The following is a 23,300-nucleotide window of genomic DNA, read 5'->3' on the forward strand; positions in this document are numbered from 1 at the left end:
AAATAGAAAATTCCTTACTTCCCTAAAAGATCAAACTCTTTATACAGGAAGCTCACACAAAAAGCTTACCTTCTCAGGGCTGGGGACAGGCAGAATGGGAAACAAGTCTTGCTTCCTTCAATATTGCTATCAGTTCCAGAAAACAAGACCTTGTAAGATGCTGAGTAGCTAATTACCCAGTTTTAGCTATGCTAATTTCCATTACAAAGAAGAATTTGAGCAGAAGACAGAAGTTGCATTTAACTGCCTCTAAATTCTATTCTGTGCCAAGATCTGTGAGTGCAGTTGCAGAAAAGCAACTTATGAGACAAAACAGAACCAATTAAGAAAATACAGCAAGTACTCTCCTGCACAGCACCTTCAGTGTGTTATGGCAAACCCAAAGCCTGAATCCCAGACAGGTTCCCCCACCAGCACTCCTGCAAGAGGATGTGTGAACACGAATATATTGCATAAGATGGTAAAGGCTGCACACTCCAAGTGAACTGCAGAAGCAGAGATTGCAAAGGAGATCTTGGGGGTAATTAGATAACCCTAATCAGTTTCATTCATTTGTTGAGATGACATCCCAGTTTTGTTTGTAGCAAAATTAAAAAGTTATTTCAATCTAGAAAAAGAATTTAGAAATGTCGTATGCCCAGTAGCTCAACATATAGTCAACTATAACATAAATCAACGCACAATTAACATAACATATCATTAACTGTCTTAGTAGACAATCTACAGCTCAGTACTGCCATTTAAAGTACATTCTCCAGTGTCAATTTACCAAAAGTTTTCCTCTAAGTAGAACAATCAAGTATTTCAGCTGTTTTATGCTATTTGTGTCTCAGAGTAGTGACAGTAAACAAATGTAGCTTTCATCATCTGCATAAAAAAGGATGTTTTTCTAGTATATTGTAGCATCACACCATTTAAGTTCACATCAAAGTCAAGAAGAGCAAGAACTATTTCATGGTTATACATCTACTGCCAGTAATAAAATACCTTAGTAAAAGTTAACAAGAAGATATTCTCAGTTTGTGTAACTTCATTAATAACAGACTGAAAAACACAGCTACATAGCAAATCTCTTACATCAGTGCAGTGACAATTTGTTTCTATGACACACAGATTTCTGATTATTTTGTTCACCAGGAGTAGCAGGCACTGGGCTGTGTCTGAACTGAGCTGTGCAGAAATGGTCTGATAATGAGATAGAGCAGCTCTGGAAAAGGAGAAGACATGGCCATTTAAGGTGACTTTCCCACCTCTCTAGTCACTTCTGCTGTGACCAGAAGTCAGGTTTTGTTGAGGTAAGTGACTTATGAGCTAAAGCCACCCACAAGCACATTTAGGGTTAACAAAATCCCAGGAATCACTTCAGACCTGGCAGAACTGTAAACAAACCAGTGGGTTGCAAGACTGCTCCCCAACATATTTTTTTCCATGCTGGATTTAAAAGAAGTCTTAAAGAACTTTCATCTTAACTACTGAGTCTTTTACTTAGAAACTGGCTAATCCATTCACCAGAGGGAGCTCAAACTGTAGTAGCACAACTCAAATGAAGTGATTTAACTTCCATAGAAATGTTCCAAAAATTAATGGAACTAGCTTAAAAGCTGTCCCCAGAATTACTCTGCGTGAACTTCAGAAAGTTACAGAATTATCTCCTAAAAACATGACACACAGCACCTGCATTACACTTTCTTATTTATTGAGAGGTACTTTTTTTTAACAAAAAGTTCTACAAAAGACATCACCTTCATTTAAAAAATGGATACGTTTCTTCTCAAATACAATACATGCTCCATTTTATAAAGAAAGAAATAAACCTTTATTTTAATTAATAGTACAAATACAGGAATCTGTAGAGTTTCAAACACTGACTAACAAAACACACAAAGTGATTCACATGCACTTTTGCAATTGTGTCAGCCTGAAAGTTGAAAAGTTACACATTAGGAGGAAAAATACTAAGAATGCTGAATCTGGGAACTGGAAGAAATTTAGGAGCACATCACTTAGTTGAGTTCTCCACCAACCCTGTCTAGTCTGTCTTGCCATATAATAAAACCTCTGTTAGCCAGAACTTCCTCTCCACAACAGCCCCGTGCTTCAAACAAAGAGCAATTAACGCAAGAACAGGCCACACCTCAGGTCAAGTGCCAGGGAACACAACAGGTACCCTCTGGGAAGTGATCAAAAGTGCAGCTCTGCATGGCAATCATACCCTTCAAAACACCAGGCAGATCAATATTTAAGTTAGCAACCTGCACACTGATGTGGCCACAAGTTCACTCAGCAGCTCCTGCTGAAGCAGGACTCCAAACTGTCCAGATTCCTTGCAGAAGTGTTTTATTGCTGAGCACATTGTGTTTCAGGACTTGCCTTGGAAGATACATACAATGTTGAATGTTTTTTCTTCTGTGTTTTCTTCTCTGTTGAGATTTTGTTTTCTTTCTTTTCTTCTGTAGTTTCAAATCCGGATTCAGCTGTTAACCTATAGGCAAAGCAACCATTCTAAATACATATTTAGTTAATATAAACCAGGACTAAAATAAGAATTTTAGGCAAAATCAATGAGCCAACTGGAATACAAGACCATCCATATACAAAGACAGAGCAAGCAGGGCTTAAGAAGAAAATGAGACTAAACCAAAGCATTTTTGTATCAGTCCTAATGACATTTCATCACTTAAAGGCTCCCCCCCACACCTCACCGGCTGAAGTGTTTGGTAAGAAAGGTTACTGAATATGTTAAGTGGCTGAGATCAGCCTCCAAAAACACCAGTGACTGTGTCATGCACAGAAAGGAGATCCAGTCCCCCAAAAGCACAACTCCAAGTGAAAAGTCTGAGCAACATCATACAAAGAGGATGAAATCAAGCTTCTTACTTCTAGACCACCAAAAAAGACTACCTTTAACACAATATGCTCGTTTCAACCTAGCTCTACACTACTGCTGCCTTTAGCTCAGTGCTTGAATATCTTAACTTGGGGGAAGATTCATTTTCAGGCTCTGAATTACATCATTTTTCCACTGACAGGTTTTAATTCTGTTATGAATGTAAATCTGGATAAAACTGTCTCATTGCTGTTAAAAAGATAATTCTGAAATCAAAACATCAGATTGTGCTCATATGCTTAAATCTTGTTTTTAGCTTAATGAACATTCAAACATGCCATTAGAACAATTGATGAATAGTGATATTTTACCCAGCCAAATCACCCACGGCCCATTGACTGCTACACATGATTATTTTCACAAAGAAAGAAATTATGGAAAATTAAGTTCCAAGTTAAACATCACTTTATATAGCAACACAAACTCTACACTTGTTTATCAGCACACGCATTAAAGCAATTCTCTGGTGACCTTGTGGATTTTTAGTGGTCTCAGGAGCCCTCAGTGAGCAACCCACACCATGGACAGCTGCTTTCAGTGATGCTTTTCCAAACACAAATAGCTGCTACTCAGTTGTTAAGAGACTTTTTTTGCAATACAAAAAAAGAGAGGTGCAGCTGAACATGAGGACTACGAAAGGAGCTGTGACAAAAAAGTTTGGGGCAATTTAGCTACAGCTTCAAACTGCTATCAAACTATTGTACATTGCAGGCCATGTGCATGTTATTCCCTATAAGCACTGTCTCAACAGGCTAAAGAAAAACAGGCTCTGCTGTGCACCTCCTCTAGAGCAGGGTTTACTCCACCGTGTGCTTTGCATGAAATCCACACCTGTAACTCTGATGGATGCGCACCTTCTGTCCATGGCCACCTTTGCCATGCGGTTACAGCATGAAGGAATTGTTCAGGGAAGAAAAAAGGGTGTTCTCAGTAGCCATCATGTGGCTTGCACTCCCCCAGCAGCTGCAGTTAGGGATGGAGAGCTTCTGTCCACAAACCTGGCTCCTACGGCAGATCCCCTTCATTCATCCCCTCCTACTTTTCTGCCTTAAACAACCTCTGTCCAAGGCCACCAGAAACACTACTCTAGTGGCCAAAACTGCCAACAAAGACTCCCTATAAACAAGCAGAAAGAACTCAAACCAGAAGACCAAATAAAACCCACATTCACTTAAATTATGTCCCAAAGCAGCACAATTGGATTTATACAAAATATTGCCCATTTACAGTATTAAATAGTTCTGTTAGCATATAATGTAAGAACTCTGGCAATCAAATTCACCCTGTGCCTCTTGGTGAGGCTACAGAAGCCAGGACTGAGGGAAGGAAGCTGAGCCTGGGAAGAAGGGCTGGGGCACTTTTCCTTCTTTCTTTCTCACTGCCCCACTGTCTAACCGGCAAGGAGTTAAACCCAAGTCTGGTTTGCCCACGACCAACTGAACTCTGTCATCTTTATCTCTACCCACAAGCTTTTTCAATCCAATGCTCTCATTTGTCCTATGGAAGAGAGGGAGGAGCAGCTGATGTGCAGCTGGCAGGAGGCTGAGGTTCACCCCTACAGCCCTCAGAGTGCATCCCTTAGAGCACTGTCCTGTTCATCACACACACACGCACAAGAAATGGATCAGAAAGACAATGGTTAAACACTCCCACTTTAAGCAAATGCTTGTGAAACTATGACATGATTCTACCAAGCTTTGACGGTATAGACTCCAAAACTGAGATATAACTGGGGCTTCTTCTACCTGTTTAAAGAAGATGAACTTGTCTCATCAGGTGGAGCTTTACTTTAGGCTGAGAGTCATGCCTAAAACCCCAAAGACTATTATTAGTTATCTTCTGCTGAGCCAAATAGCAGGAGGCAATTGGACAAAGCCCAAGTGAAGTAGATTCGGTAAATGTAATCCAACTAAATAATTTAAGGTAGCAAATAAGCTCTTAGGCACTCAAGCTCTTTAATCAAACTCAAGCAAACAACCACAAATCTAAATGCAAAATAAATTGTGCAGCAAGGGCTAGAATTTACTATTTCAGTTTCAGAAGGGAAGAAAAGCATTTTGATAGAGAAATGTATCTTTTTATTGACCAGTTAGCTGGCCAAACGAAAGATATCAGTGCACACAACCTTTGCATTGCCAGCATTTCAGTAGCCACTGACAATTAATAATCACCACTTGAATATTTAAATCTGTAGTCTCAACACTCATATCATAATCTAATCAGTACCAGCACCTCATTGAGCTACTCCAATGTTGGCTGCAGACCTCTGGAAGGACACAGAAATGCCCTCACACACAGGTGCTGGCTGAGATTATCCAGCTGTACCTGGTTAAATCACCTCAGCAGGAAAGTCTCTTCACACAAGGGAGTTTGTCACCTCCACAAGTGCACACAGATCACTTCTGACCACTTCCTCATCACCTCCTGAACTGAGATGACAGATTCCAAACACCACTTTCTAGAAATGAAGTTTGCAGCCCTTTCACAGCTATGGTGGCTCTTTTCTCCCACAGTTCATGGGCCAATATCAGAGCTCCATTAATTATGGAACATAAACTATTCCAGGCACAAAACCAACCCTCAGGGACCACAACAGCCTTTTCAGCTGGAGCATCACATTTTAGTTAACACAAGGTGAAACACTGACAATTATCCACCATTATTTTTTCCTCCCACCAACTCTCCATTTTCAGATCCACACTCCCGACCAATTTGCCAATATTTTTTGTGCCTAGAGTTCAGCCACATCCATCACAGAACAGTCCAGAGATTCTTTCAGTGTTTAGAAATCTAACTTCTCAACTATTCAGACTTTAACATGACTTCCTATTTCATAACACATCATAGCAGATCAGGGGTAAGTAAATCCTCAATGTTAACATCACGACTTGGGGTTTTAGTAGTTCATTAACACAATCAGAAACAAACAGCTTTCTGCCTGGATTTGCCTTTTACAGGCTCTTACCATCACTGAAAAAAAGCTTAGCAGCTTATATGGAGTTTTGTGGCAACTTAATTGTGTTGGTGGTTTTTATTTTCCAAGTATTTTTTATGTTTTGTTCCTTATTTGAAACAACAGCAATGGGTACAAGATTAGAAACCTCCCTCTGAACTGTGGTTTCATCTTCCTCTTCCACTTTTTCTACTCTCTCTGCTTTCCAGCATCAGCTCCATAAATAATTTCCACTCCTCACCCCTTCTGCAGTAGGTTTCCCTCTTCTGTTCACATAAACTATTTCCAACAGCTTCCTGTTAGCAGACATCATATCTCCTTTTCCAAAAGCATTATGAGGAAGTAAGTTAAACTTTTCATAACAGGTTCCATTCTGCCTGTTCCTTTACGTGTAGAGGACATTATCAAAACACAATACCATCACTAAATTATTCCAATCTCTCCTCTCCACTTTCACCCACAGCTGACCTTCCTGATCTCCCCTCCTCACTAACAGTCCCTGCACATTTTAACACAGCTGCTAAAACTGCTGTTTCTGCCATATTCTCTCCACAGTTTAAGAAGACTGCAGTGTTTGGATCCTTTAAGTCTGTTAATATGTCCATGCAACCTTGAGTAACTGATCTAAGAGTCACAGCATCAATCCAATTACTCCTGAATGCCATTAACTTTGGCTATTTCTTCTAGCAGATATTAGCAAGTTGCAAGCTCAAAACACCTAGACTAGCCTAGACTTTTTTCTACCCCCAAACACTTGAATACATGTTTACAAAGATTATGAACAGAATACAAAAAGCATTAGTTGAAAAAGTAGAAAATTAAAGTCAGTGTTCTTTTTATCAGGATAAAAAAAGCTGGAGATAACGACTGTTCTCAGTTACTTTACCATCTAGCAAAAGTCAACTTCAATTCTCAGTTCAGGGGAAAAACTTCATCTTAATTTAGCAGCTGTGTTTCCACCTATCATGCATCCAGATCATGCATTTCATTTGTCTGACAACACAGATAGCTAATTAATTCTCCATTATCTTGTACAATGAAAGTTAACACAATTCAGGTTAAGAATTACTTAAATAATTTTTAGGCTTTTAGCTAAATCTGGAAGTTGCTGGGGTCTGAAATTAGGTATAAAACTGGAGCACGATTCCAGTTGCCTTTATTACCTTGAGCTGTAACACAGGTGTGTGGCAGTTTCCAAGGGACCAAGAACACAAAGTTTCTGATGCTGGAGCAAACCAAGTGAGCTGTCATGCTACCTGCACACCTTAAATGTCTTCAAGCAATGGGAAAGTTATTTCACAGACTGCTTCAAGAGTCTTTTTTTATTAGTCAGCATTTTAGTCCTTCTAAAAGGTAGTGAGAGGTTCAGCGTGGGCAGCCGGAGCTGAGGAATGACACTGCATGCAACACTGAGGAAATAGATAAAGAAGTGGAGAGCACAGTTCATGCAGCGAAAGAAAAGAGATGCAGGTCTGTGCTGATTGCCTTGAGCAGAGACAGAAGCTGACACTGACCTGGGGGCAGCTGGAGCCAAGGAATTGTTTCCACTTCCGCTATTTGAAGTAAAGGCAATGTGATTCTCATCCTGAATTTTAACTCTTTTTCTTTCTCTTTCAGGTTCAACAATGTTTCGTATTGCCTGGAGAGCTGTATGTAGTGGGGATGCTTGGAAAGGCTGTTTTTTTGGAGAAGCATCACTTTGCTCCAAGTTCTCAGTAGTCACCTTTTTCCCTTCCCTATTTGGCAATTGAGTGAGAGCAGTTTCTTTCACTGGAGTATTTCTGCTGTCAAAGTACTCACAGGTAGCATTCACTGGAATTTTTTCCCTCTTCTTTTTAATTTTAGGACCTTTAAGTAATTCTAAGGAAAAAAAAGGAATAAAGGAATATACTTTTTGTACAAAAGAGAAGCTGGAGATGACTTGTCCCCCAACTTGTTCATAATAAAAGTAAGAACATTTCGCATGACTAAAGAGCTTGGACTAATTCTTAACAGACAATTTATATCCCTTAAAGAACATATCTTCACACAACCTACTAATCCCAACAGAAGTTATCTTGAAAAAGAGACAACATCCTTCTCCTCATCCACTCTGTCTTTTCACCAAGCTTTTAAATTAAATGCCCTAAACTGCAGGCTGCTGAGGTAAGCTTCCACAAATAACATTTTGAAGTTAAATCCTTTGGGCATGGGGGGGGGGCGGGAAAAAAAAAAAAAAAAAAAAAAAAGAAAAAAAAAAAATCAACTTACCTATCCGTTCCCCATTCACAGAATCCCAGAATGGTTTGGGCTGGAAGGGACCTTAAAGCACATCTTGTTCCAAGCCCCCTGCCATGGGCAGGGACACCTTCCACTAGCCCAGGTTGCTCCAAGCCCTGCCCCGCCTGGCCTTGGACACTTCCAGAGATGGAGCAGCCACAGCTTCTCTGGGCACCCTGTGCCAGGGCCTCCCCACCCTCCCAGGGAAGTTTCATCCTAATAACTCATCTAAACCTGCTCTCTCTCTCAGTTTAAATAGAAATCTTCCTCCACAGCCTACAGCTCCCTTGCTTTGCACATACTAGCTATCAGCTGTTTGTTGAGTACGCCTCTGTCGTCAAAACTTAACCCATATTAACTTGAGCTACTAAACAGATTTCCTCTAAATGCTTTGCACCTCATTACAAAGCTCCTATCAGCTGCCTACACCCAGAGAGCTGAGGCTTCTCAGGACCACAAAGACGCCACTGCTTTTATGGGAAACACCTGAGATTTGTTCCCACCCACTTGAGTATGGGTATCTATCTATGGTCTCTACAGCCTCTCATTTTTAGTGGTAAAACTGCCTTCTTTAGTCTTTTCAAGCCAGTGTTCACATACTCAAGTGAGGTCTGGAGCAAGGTAGAGCTTTTCTACTTCAGCTCAGCAGGTTTTGGAGTAGGTTATTGCAGAAAGGCAGCTATTTAAGCATTAAGCTCTGGAACTAAACCAATGTCTTCCTGTTTAATGTCAGTCCATTTCTAAAGGCTGAGAAAATCAGAACTTTTCATTTTCCCAGATAGAAAAGAAGTATTTACCTTCAGGTTCATATTTCATTTTTAGCTCATCCAGCATAACCCGCAAGTTCATGTTCTCACTCTGACAAGCTTGCAAATGCCTCTCATTTGTGAAGAGCTTCCTTTCAAATTCCAGGACCCTTTGACTCTCATACAGAGCTTTCATTCTCTGCAGGGATAGTTCATTTTTCAGTGTTTCAGTTTCCTTGCTGGGGTGGGAGGAAAATTATAAAATCAGTCAGACTTGGATTATTTTGGGTTTTTTTCTTTTAGTAAACCAATAGGTGTAAAGACAAATAAGCACTCAACTTCACCTCAACTTTGTATTTATAAATCAGTAGGAAAAATCAAGCTTTTTTGTACTATAAAACATTTCAAGTGTTATTGTCTCACTCTTTTTAAAACAGAAATGAACATATACAGGCTAAAGATTAAGAATCTTCACACAGTTTCCTTAGATATTAACTTTTAATTGATTCAAGGTCTCAACTGCCCTGTATCTAGGAGTATTAACAAGATTTCTGGCAGAAAGCAATAATCATAAACAATATTTCTGCTGCTATCTTTTAAAACTTAAATGAAACTACAAAAAAACCCCTCTCAGTCCTATAATGAAGTCAGGTTGGTTCCACAGCATTAGAAAACCCATCAAGAACAAAACACTTCTGCACATGCAGTCAGTGCATACAAACAGTAACAAAAAAGGGAGGATAAAAACAAGTACCTAGAAAATAACCCTGCTACAACCAACTTCTAGGCCTCAGGCTCTAAGTACTTACTTTGAGTTGTCAAGTTTAATTTGCAGTAAATCTGCATAGTAACCATTTTCAGAATCGCTTCCTTTTGCGCCATTTGCAGGTCTGGACTCTTCCATATTCTCATATAAACTCTGATAAAGAAAGAGTCAGGTTGTCAAGCAGTGACCTTTCAGAAGCACATTAGCTTAGTTCTTAGGAGACATTTTTCATGCATTTTGATGGAGAAGCCTCATCACAGAGGGATTTAAACACAGAAGATAAAGCTCAGCTGTGCCGAGAACTTTCTCATTTGCTACAAATGTCAAATAGTACTGACAGCTCTCTCTTATTCACTGAAAAAATGAAAAAAGTAAGTTAGCTCCAGAAGGTTTGCAAGCAGCACTGCAGAACAGCTTTCTTGCTTTTTACTTGAAAACACAGAGTATTTAGTTAACCCATAGGGAATTTTTTTCAGCATTTAATTCTAGGCTTCAGCAGCTGGACCCCAGAGGAATACAAGCCATGCTAACCAACAGCCAAAATCTCAAAATCAATTCCATATTTCAGATGAGGAAGTTGGTTTGTAGTAAAGATGTTATAAATGCAGCAACATGTGACACTGGGGTTTTTGTTTGGTGATTTTTTTCTGAACAAGCAGTGCTCAGATTTAATCCTGTCTCAGAGACCTCCCTCAGTAGTCACTGACTACAGATACTTTTGATGGTTATTGGAATCAACCATTCAATTTCCCAACACTACTTATTTACAGCCTAGAAACAGAAATAAGTACAGGCCAAGCTTAAACATGACAAAACTGGTAAAACAATCAGGCTTCCTCAATTATTGCTAAAATGGGTTAAGTGTGGTTCATACCACTTGGGTTAAATACAGAATACAGGAAACTACCCTGGAAAGCATAATCCTACTGCACAAGCTAAAACACTTCAGTTTACACTCCAAAGCTGTGATAAGAAAGGGTCAAACGACTCCAGAAACACACAAGAATCAAGCTACAGTTTTTCACTCTGGAAACACACAAACATCAGTAGCATTACACTGGTGTATATAGGAATCCTCATGTATTTCTCACTTTTCAAAATATTGACAAGATGTTTTCAAGTTGCATAAGAGGACTGAAAAAGCTGCTTTACAAGGATGATTAAACAATTCAGTTTTGCTAGAGAAGAGCATGCTTCAGCTGCAAAGACACATCAAGAAAATAAGTATTGAGGAAATTCAATAGAGCTGAGACACTAAAAAAGGCTAAAGTCTAAGTACACACAGTAAAAGTGCCAAATGGCTACACCTTCCAAGAGGAAAATTGGATGTCCCAGCTCTGCGAGCTTTGACCAAGTAACTGAACTTAAATGCTATAAGTAACTATAGAAGATATGAAGGTGCTTCACACAAGAACCCACAAAAATTGCTTCTTCGACACAGGTGTTAGGTGGTGTATAATTTTCTGCTTCTCTGCGCTTGAGGAGTCTAATGTTCTCCAGCTGTAAAATACAACTTAGCTCAAATAAAGACATGAGTCAGCTTTTGGATCCCTTCTCAAACCAGAGCATGGACTTCAGATACTGGTTTTCATAATTCTTGTTCTCATGTGTTAGCTTCCAATTATAAATTTCTACTTAATTAAAAACCACATACCTTAAATTTTTCTAGCTGCCTCACTTTAGTAAGAAGATCTTCTATTTCACCATTCTTTTGCTCTAACATCGACTGTAAGCGTTCCAGCTGATCAAATTCTGCCTGGGAGCCTTTCAGCTGTAGCAGTGTAGCCATTTGCAGCTGGAAAAAAGGAAAAAAACTACTTACAACAAATACTGGGATTAGTGACTAAAAATCCCAGCCTTCTACACAAAACTGTTTAGGTACTCAAGCCTTTTAATTCTAAACCTGAATACAGAAGTGCACTGGATGCTTGAACTCAGTCCTCACCACATAATCTTAGCAATTATCACCATAGACAGCACAAGGCATGAGGACAGCTGAAACCTCACTGAACAGTGCGGTCCCGAGGTGTCACACCCATATCTCTGCATTGGCTAAGGAACACAGAAACACACAGCCAAGGTCACACACAGCATTCCACATTCACACCATCAACACCAAGTCAGCCAGAATCCAGTCACAGTCCAGGCTTATTTGTCTGAGCTAAAATGCATCTTGACAAGTCACTTAGGAGAACCCACAAGTTTAACCCCCCACTTTTTTTTCAGTTCTGATTTTCAGGTATAACACCACCACGTTTGCTTTCTGCAATATTAACCCAAGAATTTCAGCTTTTTCTGCTTCTCCAATGGAATATATCCTTTCAAGCAAAAGAACACCCTCTGTCATTACAAAAGAGAAGCTCTTACATTTAGAGCAATATTTGTGTTGGTGTTAACATAATATTGAAGTACAAGGGTCTTAATACATTCAGTTGCAGGTGATACATTAGACATTTAAACAACAGGAAATACAATAAATGAAAGACTTCACAAATCTGAGGTATTTTTATCAGTCTGGTCAGTATGGATAAGGTAACAATGGGACACTGGGAGAAATCACAGGAAAATGATCACGTGACAAAATTAAATTACAGACAGAGAGAAAGCGAGAAGAGCATCTATGTGTGGAATCTCCTAGGTCAGGTAAAGGGGATTGATGATTCTGTGCACAAGTTAGAGCTAATGAGAGATTCAATTATCTCCTCATAGCTTCTACAGGATATAAGGGAGGCAAAATCGTGAACTCCACCTCACTGGCTGACTAAATCTATCCTTACAGTTGCCAAGCACAGACACCCAACCTTTTCCCTTAAAAGCCCTCCTGCTGTCAGAATTGCAAATTGCAGCTGATCTACATAACAGAGAACAGGAACTTAAACTGGGAAGGATGTTCTGGATTGGGAAAACTACACTAGAGGTGATAAAGCTCTCCCAGGAGTGGTATGTACATTCTGTTCAGGAGCCAGATCCTCAGGATTTACCAGCAAATACTAAACAGAGAGATTCTTCAACTAAAGCTGCAACAGCAGTTACCTCTCCTGTGGGAAGCAGCTTCGAACTGAGAGATCAGCTGAGCACAGGCTGAGCTTTAAGTGGCAGCATCCCAGTGCAGCACAACACGGAGAGGATGCTAACAGGGATTCTAACAGCAGCTTAAGCAAAACAGCTGTTCTAACAAACTACCTATCTCCATTACTGACATTTGAAAAAGTTTTATGAATATAAACAAGTACAAAAATTCCAAATAAAAGCATTAACTACTAGTACAGGGATACCAATTTGCCTCCATTTTTTGGCACTTTTAGTATTGGGTGTGTTTCTTACACCCTTCAATCAGTATGACTGACTTACCCCATATTACAAGGGGAAAATTTGCAAAGGAACTGATCCTACCCAATGACTTCCCTCACTCAAATCTTTGCTGTATCAGTAGGGTTTTTTTCTTCTCCTTTAAGACTGTTGTTTGAACTATTTTCAACCTACTCCACAAAATCTAGGTAACACAAACCTTCAGTGCAACTCATGATCATCACCCTTGATGTTTAAGCACTCTCCTCAAACTGCATGACCAAGTAGTTGATCAAAATTAAAGGATCCGCTTTAGTGTTCTAAAAATCATGAGACCAACATGAAAACAGTTGCCAGCTCTGCAGCATCCCCTTTACATTATCTTATAAATCAGCTTCTGCTAACTAGTCCTCAACAATATTAACCAACAGGCTCCCATCCTATAGCAGAGGAGTTTAAGTTAAAGAGTTATGATGAAAGTTATGACTTACAGCAAAAACAGTGCAAAGCAAGAAAAAAAAAATATGGACAAAGATAAAAAAGCAACACAAAAGTGGAAAAAACCCAAAAACCTAGAGTGTGATGAGGGTAAAAGCCTGTCCTTTTCTTTATGCTCATCCCTGACAACCACAGTTAATGCACAAATACTTGATTCATGAAGTACAAGAATTAGACAAGGAAAAACAATTATCAAGACAAACTGAATGCTAGTTTGACTGACAAGAGTTGTGTTTTACTTTTATCCATTAAACAACTACAGCCAAAGTAAGCAAACATGGTGCCTTCACTGTAATGTGGACACTTGTACCATAGGAGTCAAACAGCACATCATCATCTCCCTTGTTTTTTCTCCCATTTCCCTCCCCCCAGACTACTGCATCATATTTTAAAGGTAACAAATCCCCTGGCCTGAGCATTAGCATAGTGCCTTATCAGACCCAAGGACACCCTGGAGTATTACAGGAATCACCATACCTTCATTCTTTGCAATTGTTCTCTACTGAATGCATGCTGTTTTTGTAGGGACTGATATTTTACTTTCACACTGATCAGCTGTCGTTCCATTTCTGCCCTACGGTCCTCCACCTACAGAACATTGTGAACAATTACTACTGTGAAATTACAACACTTGCTGTCACTTGGAGGATGAGTTTGATAAGGACATGTTGCTTGGCAATTGGTGTTCAGTCTGCAAATAGTGCTTTTCCAGCAACAGTACTTGAAAATGCAGGCTTACTGTCATTCCCCCGTGATTGAAGTGAGTAGACAGTGCTACTGAAGCCCAATCAGTGAAATGCAACAGATTTTTCTTTTGATATCAAAATAAAGTAACATTTCATACTTCAGTGTTGCTGTACAATAGTTTTGCCCACTGGCAACAGAACAAAACAGTTTAAAAAAATATGAATTGTTTCCCAACTTCACCCATCCCCTGGATGCTGTCATGAAACATAATGCTCCCTATGCATTTAACAGCAGCTGAATTCTTACTGAAAAGCTAATTCCAAAACCCTCCCAAAAGCTCAAACATCCAGATATCTTCAGGAATTTTTTAAGACAGTTTTTATCAGCATCTGTTAATATTTCACATAGTGTCTTCTATATTAAAGAAGGATTTATCAGCTGAACAAAACTACTTAGAGTCAAGAGCTATAGACAGAACCATCATGAACCCTCGGTCACAACTTTTGACTTGATAGTCAGAAAACTTAAAGTAATTCCATTAAGTTTACTAACTCCTTCAGAGAGAGCATGAAATGGTTTTCCACATGTCAGATCAACACTGAAGTCATATTTGAGGACTAGAGATACATGCTGGCCAGATCAGGTACAGATACTCTCATATTTTCAATACAACATAAGAAAGAAAACTGAAAATACTTCTTCTGGCCTGTGGACATTCTCAGGCATCCGTGGCATAGTTGTACCTCAGCAAAGAGAGAATTGCCTTTGCTTGTAGGGTCCAAAGATTGTTGCACTGCGTGATCCAGCTGAACCCGAAGCTCCTGATTAGCCTCCTGAGCTTTCTAGATTAAAGCAAAGAGGATATTGGTCATTTAAGCATCTGATGTACTGCATACATGATAATCAGATAGCTTTAACTCTTTCTAATTTCCTACACTTTAGCAGCGATTATATTGTTCAGAACTATTTAACTGTACAGACAGTTCTAGTAACTAAGAGACAAATTCATTTAATTTCACTAAAACACTTAAATATTCCACTTGTTCTTCAGGACAAGAGCACAAGTAAAAGACTTTAGGAGTAAGCTTTGATGTTTGTCAACCGGATTTACGGTATTCAGATCGCTCTCCTTGCACTAGTCACAAATGCTCTACTCCCCAGTACAAGATTCTCCAAGGTATTCAGTAGAAACTGGAAATAAAAATGAGAATTCCTCCAGTGATCTTTGAGAAGGTCCCTAAGAGGCAGAACAGTGCCATGCAAAGGCTCTCCTTTCACCACTCACACAAAACAGCACCAGTAGAGAGCTTTTACTACCAGGCAACACCAAACATGACCAACCCTTGTCCTTCTCCTTCCCCTCCCTTTCACAACTCCTCCAAACTCCTACTTCACCAAAAAGCTGGCAACACAACTTGTGCAGTTTGGGGATTATCTACCACTGTCAAACAAAATTAGGAGAATACCTCTAATGCATTACAGTAAAAAATAACTTCTTTTTCCCTCTCTTCTTTTTCCCCCTGCAGCCGCTCCAGCTGGTTACGTAAGTTACTGTTCACAAGCTCTAACTGTTCTTTACTGCACTGCAGCTCATTCAGCTTTTCTTCATCATTGGCCTAAACAAACAAAAAACAAGTATGAAATCAAAAGTTATTTAAAACAATTGGAAGACAAGCAGGCCCAAGTAAACCAAACATTTACTAGAAGTAGTTAGTTTTAATATAATGTGTTATCTTGAAGAGGAAATGGTATTAAAGTTTAGCTATTAAGGCTGCTGTATTTTGCTGTGCGCATTGTCCGAACAAAAGTCAATCCTAACATGGCACTACAGACAACACACCTAAAAATGAAATGAGCAAAACAGCAGAATTTCATTTTCAACTAGGCTACACTGCAAATGATTCAGTGCTACTCACACACCTTCTCATTCTGGAGTTCAGTGAGCTCTATCTGAAGGTTGAGCATTTCTGAAGACATGGCCTCATGTACACGCTCAGACATCATGTGCAGTTCTTCTGATTTGGCAGCAATTATTTCTTTCTGATGGTCCACTTTGTGTCTCAGTTGTTTCTCTGAGAGTCGGGTTTCATCAAGTTCTGCTTTCAGGTTCTCCAACTTAAAAACAGTTGACAACTAAGTAGTATCATTTCATGGTAAATTCTTGAAAAGCACAATACTTCTGACTGCTCCAATTACAGAAAATGTCTTGGAAACACAAAAGTAACTTTTAAAAACAAGCACTGAAATTTAACATAATTCATACGTAACTACACAGATGTTTTTTGAAAACCAGCCAAACAAGCTACTACACATTGTAACTACTTATTATTTATTTTGGTACTTAGGAGTGCAATTATGAGTTCTACATATAGTATCTAAAAGGGTATTAATAACCTTTCAGCTATATATTAGTCACCAAACCTTGTTTTTAAGGTCACTGATTTCTTGTCCATAGGCTCTGTCAAGCTGTTCTTTCTGTTTATCCAGTTGCACATTTTGCTGCTGCTTAAGGGAATCACACTCAAAATTCAAGCTTTCCAACATTCGATTCTTGAGTTCAATTTCTCTCTGAAGAGTGTACTTCTCTTGCTCAAATTTCTGGAAGAAATAACACACTAATAAATCTAGATGTAATTGTACATTGTTCCCTAAGCATTTATGAAAAAGCACAGAACCAAGATGCTTCTAGCTCATTTAGTCTTTTGTTGGGAGTGCCAATTACAGAGTTGTAATACCCATGAGTTTTTTTAAAAAAAAGAATAACTGCTCTAAAATGTTATGATTTATAAATGTTATGATTATAATTTGATTATGCAATAGTCTTTTCTTCATGGAAACTCTGTATTTCTTTACACTCAACATGAAGGGTGTGGGCATCTTTTCTGCAAGTGTCACAAATTTAGCCAGAGTTTATATGCCCTTTCTACCACTACAGAACCCAATTACATTAAAAATTACTACAGTCCATCAAGCAGAACAGCTGAGTTCAATAGTTTTTTTAAGACCGCTAAATTGGCTGTTATAATAAATCCCACCAACCCTTCCAGACTGAAGAATCATTTTTTTAAACAGCTTCCATCTATGCTTGATTGCATGCTTCCTAATTACCAAGGGCAGGTTCATTTTACTCTTCCATTCAGCCAGCAGCAATTAAGGAAAAGAAAAAGTCTTGAAAGGAAAAAGTAATAGGGAAACCAAATTAATCTAAATGCGCAGATTTTTTTTCCTTTTCAAAATAACATAAGTCTTGAGACACAAACCAGAATTAAATAAAAAACTAAAAGCTGTCAGGTATCAAAGTGACCTCTGTGGCCTAGACACAGCCTATCAAGGACAGGCTTAGCTCTCAAATACCCAGGGCAGGAGCTTTAACACCAAGATGAAGACTGCGCACAGGACATGTTTGGGAGTGCCCTGCTTGGCCAGAGCCAAGAACAACAAAATCCTGGCAACAGCTTGCCTGCACACTCGTACAGAAGAGCTCACAGAGCTTTCTGAAAGGCTTTCGTGCCTGCTGGTAGAATTCACACTTTTGTTCACAGTAACTGCTTTGGCTCTCAGACTGCAAAGAGGAGAGCCAGAGAGATTCAAAAGCTCTAAAGAATCTGTTGGGTAAGCACAGCTCCCATGAGACGTTATTCTACTGTATGAAGGCACACAATTCCTCCCCTCCACCCCTGGAATCCAAGTTACCAGACAGGCTCAGAAGTTGGCTCCAGCCTCTCACACAGGATCACAGTCTGAGGGAGCAGCTTGACAGCTCAAGTAACTGCCCTCTCTGCTGCTCAGCAGGAAAGGATGATCCTGCCCTGGCTTCCTTATCACTTGTGCCTTCAGCTGCCTCTCACACAAAGCTTACTAATGGTGAACCGATCAGAATAAAAAATTCTGTCCATTAAGAATAGCAGGGTGCTGCAACCCTCCAGCTGCTACAGAACCAATGTTTTAGCACTATCCCAGGAGAAGGGATGGATGCACAACCAGAAACAGACTAAATGAAGATAAATAGTTTATCTGAAACATGGGCTGCCTGAATACAAACATGAAAATGAAAGCCTCTATGAAAAGTGGAAGAGATTTTCCCAACTGAAATTTTCTCAAACAACTACTAAGAAGAAAACTGGTTGACTAAATAATACCTCTGTAATTCAGCACTATACTACTCCTTTGTCTGAGCTGTGAAGAAATATGCTAATAAGTTCAGAACCCCTGGGTATTAGGAAAATTTGAAAACTTCACTAGAGAAGAAATCAATTTTACGGACTTGCTTCTAGCATTCTTCTCACAGCTTTTAAGTGATATAAAGCTGACTGGGAGAGCATACACAAACAAATTGCTAAACAGAGGCAAAACACATGCTCTGAAGCAAATTTACTTTAGCATTTAGTATTCATTTTACATTAAAAGCAATTAGTCCTACACGATACTGAACACCTGATGCATAATTAGCTATGAAACCCTGTCCCAGGTAGACACACTTGTGCTCAAGCCAAGAAAAAAGCCCTCTCTACAACTACTTAGAGGTTTATTAAAATTAATCTAGGTGCTAGAAGGCATTTAAAACACCTGTGCCTTTCAGAAAATAACTGAAATAAAACAAAGTTCTAGTTTTGAACTTTGAGAAGAAAAGGCATCATCACCTCAGTTTTCTCAGTCAATTCACGGCGTATTTGATCCAGCTGATTCTGAACCTCACTTTGGGACTCCAGTAAATGCAAACCATATTGCGCTGCCTTTCTTCGCTCATTCTCTGCTTCCTTCAGTTGCTGTTTAAGACTTAAAATGGTCTCTGTCTCCATTTTTCTTCCTTTCTTATCCAACACTGCAAACACAAAATTATTGAAAAAATACATTGCAGTAAATTACAGTAGTTATGTGAAAGAAGTTACTGGATTTCCTATCTTAACCAGGATAGAGTGATCTATTTTTGCATTAATACAAGACACAAAAAAAGCTCACAAACAGACCTGTGAACAGTAAAATAACAGCTGTTTCTTCATAAACTTGGTTATTGCCTTATTCTTAGTTATGTCTAACATGCAGCAAAAGCACTCCTGTGTGCCCAGCCTGGTTTCTTTGTACTCCACAACCAGAGTTAATCTAGGACAGAGCTCTCCTGCCAAGTACAAGAGACAACCATTAAATAACCTTAGGAAAACACTGCTATGCACATGGCTGACACTATCTTCTTTCTATTATAAACCAAGCCCCACCAAGTACAGCATTTCTTGTGTACACAAATAACACTTAAGACTGGCGTAGGCAGCTGCATTAGCAGGACAGTGTACTCCTAATAACATTATGTGGGATAGAGAAACAGATAAACAGTAGTTGAAGTGAAGAGTCAAAAATAGAAGCTCTGTAAAAATATACGGAGTTTAACACAGAGCTTTGCATTTATTAAAGTGGTTAATGGAGTCTTTCAAAATTCAGTTGCTGCAGGCCACCTATTTGTAAATAATCATCCCCTTGTCACATTTCAAAATATTCATCCTTTTGTAACAGGTGAATTTTGTAAAAAAGGTTAGTCAAAGTAAATCCAACAAACCAAATATTAAAAAAAATTTAAAAAATCAGCTCAAATTAACACCATAAGCTTGCATGACTGCTTGTTCCCAAATCTACTAAATCAGACCACTGCAAAAAAATCCTATTAAGATACAAAATGCTAAGCAACTCAGGCTTCTGAACAACATATGCCAAGAGTTTTCTCAGAAAGTAGGAAATAACAGTAAGCCACAAACACACCAAAAAAAACACTGTTGATTTTTTAAAGTCAGGGTTCATAACTTTTATATAATTTCAGAATTAAAGTAATTCTGTATTGAAGACCTAACTCTTGCTTTTTGCTCTCATAGAAGCAATTCATTTGTTGCCATTTCTTACTGGCACATACATCATTCTTATGAATGTTGTAATACCCACCTTTCACATTTTTTTACTATCTTTTATCCAACATTAATGACTACTAGTGGAGTTACCCAGCTTCTGCTAATAGAAAAGGATTTAATTAACATGCAGAAGTACATCGTGCCAATACTGTGCCAATTCCTTTCCAAGGCACAAGACAGAAATTATCACATTCTGGTTTTCGCATTTTCTCCTCACTTGTTGCTATCCAGGTTCAACATATCCAAAGAGACTTTATCCAGCCAGGCTTTGAAACCTCAGTTTTCACCTCTAACCACTGCAATGCCTGAAATACTAGCTTTGCATCTATACTAAAATAAGCCAGTGAAACACAGGAATTCTGCACACCAGTAACTGAGAATCATCAATATTATACTAGTGCAAGGACAGAGACACCATGTACAATTTAATAATTAAGCGTTTACTGTAAGGTGTAGCAATATAAGCACATAGGCAACAACTTCTGGCACGCACTTCCATTAGTAAAGAGGATGAATGAATCATTGCTCACCTACATAAACAGAATTTTAAAGATAGCTTTATTTTCTGATCAGACAACAGTACAGAGGCAACATAGCCATTTGCCAGCTCCTAGTTTATTAAATTAAATGAATACCACGTTTAACTCACCTTCAGAAGCCCATTGAAGTATTTCTTGACCTTATTCTTGCACTCCACCTTTAAAAGAAAAAAAAGCAACAGTCGTCTAGTCTGGATGAGTCTAAGCTGCCATCACAGCACAGTCCTTCAGAGCAGTCCCTTTTCAGAACAGGCTTAACCCTGCTGGCTGTGTCATGAACATGCAGATCACAAGCTAAACCCCCACATAAATGCAAATCTTATTCAAATCTCAGTTAGGCTACTGTCAGACAGCTTAGAAACAGTCAGATCAGGCAATGCTGCCAAAGGATGGATACTCTGCAACTGGCCTCCAGAGCAGGTAAACAGGCTACAGCCAGGGTCATCTTCTGGTAATTTTTGAGGGGGATTTTTTGGGATTTTGTCCAACTCTCCCCTACTTCCTCAATCTCTTTTGCATTTCTCTTCCAGTTTCTCATACAAGAACTTTGAGCTCTTAATAAAGGATTTACTAGACAATATGAAAAAAGATCTCATGGGGTTTTTCTTAATTTTATACTTGAAGTATGGAGGAAAGGAGAAATAATTTTCAAAAATTTTCTTATTCCCACATTCCTCCCGACTATTAGGGAAAACAGCAATTATGCCTTTTGGAGCACAGCCAACTTCAATTTTTCATTGTCAACTCTGGATGAATCAAACAAGTCCAGGTAGTTTTGTTTATGAAGCTGTACGCTGAAATAATTGCAAGCAATTTAATATTATACATGGGGCTAAATAAATTGCTCTGAAAACAATGTTTTAAGATCAATTGAATAGGCAGCAAGGTGAGTAGGCTGGAGGGGGAAATAACAGAGATCAGTCTGTATTGATTCTACTGAATCACAAGAGTTATTCACTTTTAGCTAAATACCTTCAAACATTTTTTGACAGATTCTATACTGAGAGCTGCAGACATTTACTATTCAACTACTCAAGTAATCCTTAATAAAAGTAATGGGGTAGGAGATAAAAGGCACTCTCCTGGCAAGCAAACTTTCTTCTCCCACTCTAACACAGTTCTGGTTAAACTTCCATTCCCCAGGGCCACATGTAACAGCTGTCTGTGTTCTGATCCTGTCAAAAGCACCTGTGCAGTTTTCTGATCAGGAACACAATTACCAGGGTAGTTTCTCTCCCTTAGCCCAGGTATTCCCCCCGACAATTCCAGCCAGTTACTTACACGAGTCCATATCTTCGCCTACCACGTTGCACTCTCAGACTGAAAGATTTTCGGAGCTGATCACTTTCCACAAACAGGGTTGGTCAGTACTACAGAGAACATACAAATATCACACTATAGCTTCATCGTTCAGCCACCACAGAACCCGAGCAGGATCTGCCATGCCATCGCTGTCCCCTCCTTCCGGGCCCGACCCACTGCAGACCGGGCCGGTGACCGGGCCTAAGCCCCCACACCCGCTACAGCCCAAACGGGCCCCGAGGGCGGCGGGGACGGGCTCTCCCCGCTCCACCGGGGGCCACGGGGCGACAAGAGGCCCCACCCACTACAGGGAACAGGAGCCGGCACCGGCAGCGCCACAGCAGTGGCGGCGGCTCCACAGAGAGCAAACCCCGCTCGCCGCCGCTCTCTCCCACCCGCTCACCCACCGGCCGTCCCAGGCTCCCGCCGTTCAAACTCGGCTCCCTGGCACCGCCCAAGTCTCGCGAGACCCGCCCAAGTCTCGCGAGACCCGCCCCGCCCTCTGCCGCCCCGCCTCCGGCGCAGGGCGGGCCCCGTGAGGGCGGCCGTGAGGGCGGTTCGTGCCCGTCGCTGCCGGAGCGCTCACGGTCACCCTGTGTCACTGCTGCCGCAGGCTCGTGGCCGACTCGTTCGTTGGTATTAAATGCCACAGTGTTGTCCCGACCGCGGCCGCCAATTCGCACACCGAGGAGAGCGATTTCTGTGTTTTATTCCAGTTTGCGGAAAGTAGGGAGCTGGGTGGTAGGGAGCTGCGAAAGGCTGGCTCAGCGATCAGCAAAACTTCACACTACTTACACATTTCAGCAAAGGCATCAGCATTCATTGGCTACAAATTCCGTAATTTGTCTATTCATGAGCACTCAAACCGCTGTTTGCTGTTCCAGCTCTCCTTTCTCGTGCTGATCCGCCAGCTCCTCCTCCGTGCAGTGTCGCACAGGAGAGGTTTGGGGTTGGCAGTGGAGCACTGCAAGGGGCTGCTCCATCTGCCCCAGTGTCTGCTCTGTCCCACTGCCCGCTTCCCTCCGCAAGGAAATCCCACTGCAAGGGGCTGCTCCATTGCTCCATCTGCCCCAGTGTCTGCTCTATCCCACTGCCCGCTTCCCTCCGCAAGGAAATCCCCCTCAGCAGGGTTGCCGAGGCTGCCTGTCCCTGAGGAAATGTCACCTCCTGCTTACTCTGCCTTTCCTTAATTTCTGTGCAGCTTTACCGTCCAAGCTACACAGCAAGTTAAGTGCTAGTAGCACAGTCGTCAATAACCTTCTGTTTTTCTCCCTAGCTTGCTCTAGTTTCTACTCATCCTCACTTCCGTATCAGGGAGGAATCCCAAGGAGGGATTTTAGACGGCTAAATTGTCCATTATTCACAGATTTCCTAAGCCTGTGAAGATCTGAGTGATATTCACAAAGAGCAAAGTCCATCAGCAGGAGTGTTTCACCATGGCTGTTTGGGAATCCAAGCACAGGTGTCTGCGTACTTTTTTTCCC

General features: G+C 40.3%; 1 protein-coding gene across 2 annotated transcripts; it reads right to left on the reverse strand.

Annotated features, from left to right (window-relative positions):
- Positions 1-1,675: 1,675 nt before the first annotated feature.
- On the reverse strand, positions 1,676-22,305 carry SPDL1 (spindle apparatus coiled-coil protein 1). 2 transcript variants are annotated; one of them, XM_042025375.1, is made up of 14 exons: positions 22,224-22,305; positions 21,796-21,884; positions 20,625-20,672; positions 18,725-18,906; positions 16,506-16,682; positions 16,005-16,199; positions 15,551-15,700; positions 14,828-14,926; positions 13,875-13,985; positions 11,266-11,406; positions 9,655-9,764; positions 8,897-9,084; positions 7,355-7,700; positions 1,676-2,482 (listed from the first exon to the last, which is right to left on the reverse strand). In XM_042025375.1, exons 4-14 carry the CDS (start codon positions 18,881-18,883, stop codon positions 2,338-2,340), a joined length of 1,821 nt encoding a protein of 606 aa, XP_041881309.1. In that variant the 5' UTR covers positions 18,884-18,906; positions 20,625-20,672; positions 21,796-21,884; positions 22,224-22,305; the 3' UTR covers positions 1,676-2,337. The 2 variants fall into 2 exon arrangements, with proteins under 2 accessions (XP_041881309.1, XP_041881310.1); XM_042025376.1 differs by lacking the exon at positions 22,224-22,305 and having other exon boundaries at positions 21,798-22,181.
- Positions 22,306-23,300: the final 995 nt, after the last annotated feature.

Source organism: Corvus kubaryi, unplaced genomic scaffold, assembly GCF_017639235.1.
Source record: "Corvus kubaryi isolate FWS band 111438036 unplaced genomic scaffold, C.kubaryi_AGA036_p1.0 37270, whole genome shotgun sequence".
Taxonomy (NCBI): Eukaryota; Metazoa; Chordata; class Aves; order Passeriformes; family Corvidae; genus Corvus; species Corvus kubaryi.